Source organism: Dama dama, chromosome 20 (genome assembly GCF_033118175.1).
Source record: "Dama dama isolate Ldn47 chromosome 20, ASM3311817v1, whole genome shotgun sequence".
NCBI classification, from domain to species: domain Eukaryota; kingdom Metazoa; phylum Chordata; class Mammalia; order Artiodactyla; family Cervidae; genus Dama; species Dama dama.
In genome coordinates, this window is record NC_083700.1 from 116,041,601 (window position 1) to 116,050,498 (window position 8,898).

General features: G+C 69.4%; 1 protein-coding gene across 1 annotated transcript; it reads left to right on the forward strand.

Moving 5' to 3' along the window:
* Positions 1 to 139: 139 nt before the first annotated feature.
* Positions 140 to 8,245, forward strand: RNPEPL1 (arginyl aminopeptidase like 1). The gene is made up of 11 exons (XM_061122644.1): positions 140 to 691; positions 2,792 to 2,932; positions 3,420 to 3,571; positions 3,912 to 4,028; positions 4,152 to 4,387; positions 4,553 to 4,666; positions 5,023 to 5,135; positions 5,444 to 5,552; positions 6,598 to 6,828; positions 6,899 to 7,041; positions 7,390 to 8,245. Exons 1-11 carry the CDS (start codon positions 155 to 157, stop codon positions 7,648 to 7,650), a joined length of 2,154 nt encoding a protein of 717 aa, XP_060978627.1. The 5' UTR covers positions 140 to 154; the 3' UTR covers positions 7,651 to 8,245.
* The last annotated feature ends 653 nt before the right edge of the window (positions 8,246 to 8,898 follow it).

Consider the following 8,898-nt stretch of genomic DNA (forward strand, 5'->3'; position numbering starts at 1 on the left):
AGCGGGGCGGCGCACGGCGCGGGGCCGGGCCGGGCGGCTCCCGGCGCGACTTCCTGTTGTGCCCGCGCCCCGCCGCCCGGCGCCCGGCGCCCCTCGCCCGCTCCCCGCGGCCCCGGGCGGCCGCCGCCCATGGATTTCACCTAGCGCGGTGGCCATGGCGGCGCAGTGCTGCTGCCGCAAGGCGCCCGGCGCCGAGGCCGCGCCGGCCCGCCCGCCGCCCGAGCCGCCGCCCGCCCTGGACGTGGCCTCGGCCTCCAGCGCGCAGCTCTTCCGCCTCCGCCACCTGCAGCTCGGCCTGGAGCTGCGGCCCGAGGCGCGCGAGCTGGCCGGCTGCCTGGTGCTCGAGCTGTGCGCGCGGCGCCCCGCGCCCCGCGCGCTCGTGCTCGACGCGCACCCGGCCCTGCGCCTGCACTCGGCCGCTTTCCGCCGCGCCCCCGCCGCCGCCGCCGCCGCCGCCGAGCCGCCCTGCGCCTTCGCCTTTGCTGCCCCCGGGCCGGGACCCGCACCGCCGCCGCCGCTGCCCGCCTTCTGCGAGGCGCCCGGCGCGGAGCCCGCCTGCTGCCCGCTGGCCTTCAGGGTGGACCCGTTCACCGACTATGGCTCCTCGCTCACCGTCACGCTGCCCCCTGAGCTGCAGGCGCACCAGCCCTTCCAGGTCATCCTGCGCTACACCTCGACCGACGCCCCCGCCGTGAGTCCTGCTGCCGGGCTAGGGGGGCGTTCTTGGGGGCGCTGCGCCTGCGACACCTGCAGAGGGTGGCCAGCCCGGCTCTCCTCGAGCCGGCCACGGAGTCCTGTCCAGGCGCCGGCGGGGCTTCCCAGCTGGTGCCAGAGGAGCCCTTAGGAGTCCTGGACCGAGCGAGCCGCCGGGTGCTGGTCCCAGGGCCCAGGGACAGAGCCCTGCGTGCTGCCAGGGACGCCTCTCCCTTCAGCTGTGCAGGGACAGGTCCCTGCCTGGGGACAGGGGCAGCTTCTGGTGAGCGCATGCCAAGCCATGCATCTGCCAGAGCCTGGCACTGCGACCAAGGGCCTCCGTGTGACCCGGGCTTCAGAGGACTGTTCCCTGGGGGTGGCAAGAGAGACAGACTTGCTGGCGTGGGAGACCGAGAGGCCTGGATCGGCTCTGATGCTTCAGGCCGCCTGGGGGCTGGCGGGCACTCCAGCAGGTTGGCCCCACGTCCCCAACACAGACACACACAGGCTCTGAGGGGCTTTGGACACGGAGCACCGGCTGCCCAGAAACTCGGCAGGAAAACTGGGCAGCTCAGACAGCACCCTTCCACCGCATGGGGGCGTTCATGATGGAGCATGGGGGTTCCTGGGTCCCTGTGTGGACAGCACATTTGTGACTGTAACCCACAACACACAACATTCAAGTAGCTCTGAGAGGCCCCAGGAGGTTCCATCCGTCACCGCTGTGGCATGTGAATAGACGGTGACGGAAAGGCATCAGGCCAGGAGCCATCAAGGAGAAATCAGGAAGAGCCTAGGCCAGACACACACCTGGGGGCTTTCTGCACGACTCCCAGGAGCCCCCAGCTGCCACCTCACCCGTTTGTGAGCTTCTGCAGGTGTGCCGGCCTGGCCCTGCCCTGCTGGTCTGGCTTCTGTCCTGCCTGCCTGGCCCCTGCTGCCTGCCTGCCTGGCCCCTGCTGCCTGCCGGCCTGGCCCCTGCTGCCTGCCGTCCTGGCCCCTGCTGCCTGCCGGCCTGGCCCCTGCCCTGCCAGTCTGGCCCCTGCTGCCTGCCAGGGGCCTTCTGGGGCTCTGACAGCTGGCGCGCATGGCTCCCACCACAGCCGTGAAAACAGAGGATATGGTTCTCCCTGACCTTGGAGCCCACGTGTCTGGTCCACCTAAGACCAGCAGAGTGGTTGGAGAGTGGTGGGACCAGGGCCCACAACAGGCTACCCTGCTGGCCTGACTCTGTCCCCAGCAGCCCAACCACGGGGACCTGTCCCCAGCATGAGCCAGGGACCACTTATCCCAGGACCTGGGGTGGGGGTGGGGGGTGAAATGCAGGTTCCTAGGTTCCACTCCTAGGTGGCCAGACCCAGGAGCTTGCATTTTTGAACAGTCTCCCCAGAGAGGCTTTCTGAACATCTGGGTCAGCCCTAGGGGTCAGCAGAAAAGGAAGATACCGCCGCAGGCTCTGCACGGGCAGAGAACGGAGACATAGAAGCCAAAAAGAAGTTTTGTAGAAGTCCATGAAGGCTGACAGTGGCCTGGCTGGTCTGCAGGAGCTGGATAGGCAGCCCTGCAGGCCTGGAGGACATCCGCTAGGATCTGGGGTCCCCACCTCTGGGGTCTCGGCATGGACAGCCCCCAGCGGCGGTCCTGGTCTGGGGCCCCCAGTGGCAAGCAGCTGTGGCTGCCGTCCTGGGGCCTGTTGCTTGCAGGGGGCTGGGGGCCCTCCGTCACGGCCCTGGGGGGACCTGTGTGCACTTGGTCACTGAAGACCCGTCCAGTTGGCCTCAGTGACCACGTTGTCCCGGCAGAGGGGACGTGGGAGACAGATTTGGGACCCCACAGAGTGGGTGCAGCTGGGTTGGGGAGACCCCCAGCCTCCAGACGCCCTTCCTGGAGACATCATGATGCTTGGTGGCGTTGAGAAGGAGAGTGCTGAGTTGGCCTGGGCAGGCTGGGGGCGGTGGTGTGCCGGAGCACCTAAGGGACGGCTCCCTGGCGGGGCGGGGCCATCTGCCTGCAGCTGTGGTCTCCAGGAGGGCTCAGTCTGCTGTCCTGGGGAGGGCACCCCGGCCAGAGCTGACCCCTTGCCCACCACCCACTGCAGATCTGGTGGCTGGACCCAGAGCTGACCTACGGCAGCGCCAAGCCCTTCGTATTCACCCAGGGCCACTCCGTCTGCAACCGGTCCTTCTTCCCGTGCTTCGACACGCCTGCCGTCAAGTGCACCTACTCAGCCGTGGTCAAGGTCAGTGCCGGCAGCTGGCCCTGCTCCTGACCTTTACCTTCCTGGGCCTGCTCCCCAGCTGCCACCCAGGCGGCCCTCTGAGAAGGAGCACACCCTGCCCGCCGTGCGGGAGGGGCAGCCTGCCCACGTCAGGGTCCTCGACAACCTGAGACCCGGGACGCCAATGCGGGGAGGGGGCAGGCAGAGTGGCCGGGTCCCAGCGCTCCTGGCAGCCCCCTGGCCCCACGTACACTCCTAACTTGGATGAGAGGTGTGTGGGCCAGGAGCTGGGGGTGCCCCGAGCAGCGTGGGGGGTCCCTGACGGGGAACGGGAGGCTCCCTAGCGGTGTGGCTGCCTGACCCAGGTGGTGTGGCCTCTCCCACGGACATGGGGCTTGCCAACCGGGCCATGGGGTCCCCACCGGGGACACGGGGTGGCCCCCATGGGGGCGTGGGGCTCCCTGTGGGGGACACGCTGTCCTGATGGGCGGGGCCTCCTGGGACGCAGGCCCCATCGGGGGTGCAGGTCCTGATGAGCGCCACGCAGAGTACCTACGTGGAGGAGGAGGGCGTCTACCGCTTCCACATGGAGCACCCCGTGCCTGCCTACCTCGTGGCCCTCGTGGCTGGGGACCTCCAGCCCGCAGACATCGGGCCCAGGTAGGCCCGCCTCTTGCTTGCTGCCCGGGGTCCAGGCTCAGGAGATGCTGCCGGGGCCCGGCGTGCAGCCTGCCTCTGCGGCCGCCCTGTGTGATCCTGCGCGGTGGGGCCAGCCCTGCCCCTGCCTGCCTGTCACTGCCCGGGGGCCGTCCTCCCCCGGCTGCACTTGCCCCGCTGTCAGAAGGGCCTGCGGGGTGGGCGGCAGGCGCCGACTGGACGGTTGGCTGGCCCGCACTGGGCGTAGGCAGGCAGTCTTCATGCCCAGAAGCAAAGGGAAGGCCCAGTGGGAGGCTGGGGCTGGGGGCAGGCTGGCCCCCGCCCACCGTGTCCCCCGTGACAGGAGCCGCGTGTGGGCCGAGCCGTGCCTCCTGCCCACGGCCACCAGCAAGCTGTCGGGCGCGGTGGAGCAGTGGCTGAGCGCGGCCGAGCGGCTCTACGGGCCCTACCTGTGGGGCAGGTACGTGTGAGAGCCCGGCTGGCCGCGAGAGGGGTCCGAGGGCATGCGCACCACCCCCCCAGCCTGCCGAGAAGCGGCAGGAGGCGAGGCTCACCTGCGGCCCCCACCTCTGGCTCCCCACAGGTATGACATCGTCTTCCTGCCCCCGTCCTTTCCCATCGTGGCCATGGAGAACCCCTGCCTCACCTTCATCATCTCCTCCATCCTGGAGAGCGACGAGTTCCTGGTCATCGATGTCATCCACGAGGTGGCCCACAGCTGGTTCGGGAACGCCGTCACCAACGCCACGTGGGAGGAGATGTGGCTGAGCGAGGGCCTGGCCACCTACGCCCAGCGGCGGATCACCACCGAGACCCACGGTGCGCCAGGCGGGGCGGGATGGTGGTGCCCCGGGTCAGGGAGGAACCGTGCACGGGGCTGGTCCCCAGCTGCGGCCGCCCTGCCGCGCGCGTGTGTCTGTGTGTGTCCCCCGCGGGTGGAGGCGGGGAGCAGCCTGGGCAGCGGCCTTGCCCCTGCCCGTCCAGGTGCGGCCTTCACCTGTTTGGAGACAGCCTTCCGCCTGGACGCCCTGCACAGGCAGATGAAGCTTCTCGGAGAGGACAGCCCGGTCAGCAAGCTGCAGGTCAAGCTGGAGCCAGGTACCCACCCGGCCCTGCGCGTGTCACCCGCAGACATCGGGCCCCACCCCAGCCCAGCCAGGCGGGGCCTGTGTCCCCATGAGGCTTCTCTGCAGAGGCCGGGGCTGGGGGGCTTCCCCCCTCAGCCTGCGCTGCCTCTCGAGGGCACTGAGCACCCGTCTCCCCAGTGTCTGGACCCGAGGCCTCCACCAGGGTCCCCCAGCAGGGCAGGCCCCCCCCACGCTCCGGGGCATCTGGACGTGAGCAGCGGGGCCCTCAGTGGCCCCTGCCCTGCAGCGCCCCACCGCCGTCCCGCCCCCACCCCTGGGGACCCGCGCGGCTCAGGGCGCCTCCCAGAGCCACAGTTTCCCTCACAGGCGTGAACCCCAGCCACCTGATGAACCTGTTCACCTACGAGAAGGGCTACTGCTTCGTGTACTACCTGTCCCAGCTCTGTGGGGACCCCCAGCGCTTTGACGACTTCCTCCGAGTGAGCAGCCCACTCCCTGGGCCCCTGGCCCGCTCCTGGCTCCCGGGGGTTGGGGTCGGGGTGGAGTAGTGGAGGCCGTGAGCGGGGCTCTCATCGGGCTCCTGGCCCTCCCACCTCTCAGCTTCAGCCGCTTGGCAGGCCCCTGTGGCAGCCGTGGGCGCCCCCATGCCCGCCCTGGCCCTGCCTCCCCCTGCTCAGAGCCCTGGGCGCAGGGCCCTTTCCCGCGGTGTGTGCTGGGCCCGGCTCGCGGGGAGGGGGACAGTGGCGCACCCAGCCCCCAGGCTTGCTGAGTCCGCTCCGCCCAGCAGGCCTACGTGGACAAGTACAAGTTCACCAGCGTGGTGGCCCAGGACCTGCTGGACTCTTTCCTGACCTTCTTCCCGGAGCTGAAGGAGCAGAGTGTGGACTGCCGGGCAGGTGAGGCCCCCCGCACCGGCTGTGTGTCCACACTGGCCCGCCCTTGGCCTGTCAGGGGGCAGGGGTGTAACAGTGGGCCTGGGGGCTCTGGCCGGCCAGCAGCCACTTTCACTCGTTGGTGTAGAACTCAGGCTGGACCATGTGGAAGGAACAGAGAGGAGAGTGCGATTCCCAGCCCGGAGGGGCCCCAGGCGGCTTCCTGGAGGAGGTAGCAGTTAGGCTAGGTGGCTCAGTGGGTAAAGAATGCCTGCAACGTGGAAGACACAGGAGACTCCGGGTCAGGAAGATCCCCTGGAGGAGGGCCCCACTCCAGTGTTCTTGCCTGGAGAACTCCATGGACAGAGGAGCCTGGCGGGCTACAGTCCATGGGGTTGCACAGGGTCAGACACGACAGAGCGATTGAGCACGCATACATGCAGAGCTGAGTAGGCAGTTTCAGAAAGAGCCTTGGAAACTGCACAGCGGGCCTGGGGCAGGATCCAGGAGCAGAGGGAAGTTTGCCTCAGAGCAGGCTGAAGACAGCCAGCCTGTTCGCGAGGGTGTCCCTGGTCCAAGAGCTTAGGCCAAAGCAGAGAATGGTCTGCTGTCTCAGGGAGATTCAGGATTTGAGGTAGCGCAGTGAGGTGTGGGCCGGGGACCCTGTGTTGGGGAAGGTTTGGGAAGTGCTCCAAGGGTCTGGGGGGTAGGAATGGCAGGACTTGCCCCCATAGCTGCCCAGGCTCCAGTCTCTAAAGCAGGAATGGCCTTCTCCCAGGGCAGTGCTCCCCACCCCACCCCTCCGCCTGTGGGCTCACGGCACCTCACTGTTTCTGCCCAGGAGACGCAAGCAGGCAGGGAGTCCCTGGTCCCCAGCTCCAGCCCTCTGTGCCCCCTTCCCAGAAGCCGCCTGTGGCTTGCAGGGTCTTCAGCCAACTGCGGCATCCCCAGGCCACCCCTGCCCTTGGGGCTCCCAGACCCTGGCAGGGTCTCCCCCAGGCACACCCTCGGGGTCTGCAGTCTCCCAGGCAGGCCTGCTTGGGAACCCAGGAGGGTGTCTGTGCTGTAGGGCTGGAGTTCGAGCGCTGGCTGAATGCCACGGGCCCCCCGCTGGCCGAGCCGGACCTGTCTCAGGGATCCAGCCTGACCCGGCCCGTGGAGGCCTTATTCCAGCTGTGGACCGCCGAGCCCCTGGACCAGGCAGCCGCCTCCGCCAGCGCCATCGACATCTCCAAGTGGAGGACCTTCCAGACGGCGCTCTTCCTGGACCGGCTGCTGGACGGGTCCCCGCTGCCCCAGGGTGAGTCCCGCAGCTGCCAGGGTGGGAGGGGCGGGGGGTCACCGGCCCTGACCTGCCATGGCCCCAACAGAGGTGGTGATGAGCCTGTCCAAGTGCTACTCCTCACTGCTGGACTCCATGAACGCCGAGATCCGCATCCGCTGGCTGCAGATCGTGGTCCGCAACGACTACTACCCAGATCTCCACAGGGTCCGGCGCTTCTTGGAGAGCCAGGTGCGGCCGCACAGGCCTGCCCTCCCCCCCACCCGGCCACTCAAGCTGGTGACCCCTGCCCTCCCCCCCACCCAGCCACTCAGACTGGGCAGCCCAGAGAATGGGGTGGGGCCCAGACCTCAGCAGACCTCAGGCAGGCACCGGCCAAGCCAGGAGCAGAGTCCGGGGGCCTCGCCGCAGGGCGTGCACGCCAGGGGCATCTTAGTTCCTTAAGGCCTAAGGGTCGCTGGGTCCCCAGGCCTGAGCCCTGGCAGAGCCCCTGCAGCCCGGGCGCCCTGGGGCGGGGAGGGGAGGATGTGGGGGGCTGGGGGAGGACCAGGGCGCCCTGTGACCCGCAGCCGCCCGCAGATGTCGCGCATGTACACCATCCCGCTATACGAGGACCTGTGCACCGGCGCCCTCAAGTCCTTCGCCCTGGAGGTCTTCTACCAGACGCAGGGCCGGCTGCACCCCAACCTGCGGCGGACCATCCAGCAGATCCTATCGCAGGGCCTGGGCCCTGGCGTGGAGCCGGGCGGGGCTGCGGCGGACTCGGAGCCGGGCCTGCTGCTCGGGGATGAGGCCCCGGGCGGCGCCATCTCTCTCAGGGACGTCAACGTGTCTGCATAGCGCTGCGCCTCCCAGACACCACGATTGTGCCTTCTGGGCCCTGGGCCCAGCCGGGGGGCTCTGCTGGGCCCCCCCAGGGCCGACCGAGGCCCGTGGACCCGTCTTTCCCCTACCCCCCCAAGCGCTCTTGCACTGCAGGCCCTCCTGTCTCAACACTGACTGCCAGGCACCGCCCTGGGTCCACGGCGACCACCACACTGTGCCTTCTGCCCGCCGGGAGGGCCCGGCTGCTGCGCCCGTCCCGCACACCTGCATCCACGGAGCCCTGGGCCCCCGCCCCCCGCCCCCAGGGCCGGCAGCCCTAGGGCCGAGGATGCAGACATGCCCACACCCTCCCCGCGGGGGACGGGGCACCGGACAGACGGTGGATGTCCCTGGGGAGGGGGGCCCCGGAAAGCCTTAGCTCCTCAGGGAACTCAGGGTCCCAGGCCCCGGGGCCAGGGCAGCAATAACACGCAGGAAGGCAGGCGGCACTGGTGCTGTTTCTAGGCCCACCCTGCTGGAAGAGGCCCGGGAAGCCCGGGGTCCACGCTGGGCCCCCTGAGGGACCTCCACTCGGGGTCACCGCGATTGTCCCATTAAACCTCCACTCGCAGACTGCTCCCCGGCCTGTCTGTCCCGCCTCTTGTCCTGCGCAGCTGCCCAGCAGCCGAGGAGCCGCTCACAGCCCTATCCTCTGACCCAGGCTTCCAGCCAGAGGCGGGGAAGGAGGGGGCTGCCCAAGGCTGGGGCTCTTGCCTGCATCTGGTCCCTCCTGACCACCCCGCTCTGCACCCCGGGCTCTGAGCACCAGCCTCCCCAGGACCCCCAAACACCGAAGCCGGGGGCACTTGCCGGCACCCCCGCTGTGGGCCTTTCTCCCAAACTGGAGTAAAGGGCTAGGTGAGCAGCGGGCATGTGACCTGGGAGGACTGAGCGCAGGGGCTGCGGCCCTTGCTGGCCCAGGGGAAGGTGGGGCTGGACGCCCCTGGGGGCACAGCCAAGCCGTGGGCGCCGGGAGCAATGCACCACGATGACCAGGGGCAATGTCCAGGCCCCCTCCTCCTGGCCGCCCAAGGGGCTGGGTTCCTGGGGCCGCGCCTCTGCTGTGGGTCTACTCAGCGCTGCAGGGTCTCCCCCAGGATCACACGCTCGGATCCCAGAGTGACCTGCCAGCTGGCCCACTGGCGAGACCCGGTCGCAAGTGCCCCAGTGACTGTCCTCCCTGCTACACCCCCCACCCCCCGGGAGCTGACCCGACCCCACCCA

What these genes read in the sequence shown, in the direction of transcription:
- RNPEPL1 (XM_061122644.1), top strand. Translation starts at nt 155, where the DNA reads ATGGCGGCGCAGTGCTGCTGCCGCAAGGCGCCCGGCGCCGAGGCCGCG. An exon ending in CCTCGACCGACGCCCCCGCC is followed by an intron (nt 692 to 2,791) that starts GTGAGTCCTGCT and finishes CACCCACTGCAG; the next exon opens with ATCTGGTGGCTGGACCCAGA. An exon ending in GAGTGTGGACTGCCGGGCAG is followed by an intron (nt 5,553 to 6,597) that starts GTGAGGCCCCCC and finishes TCTGTGCTGTAG; the next exon opens with GGCTGGAGTTCGAGCGCTGG.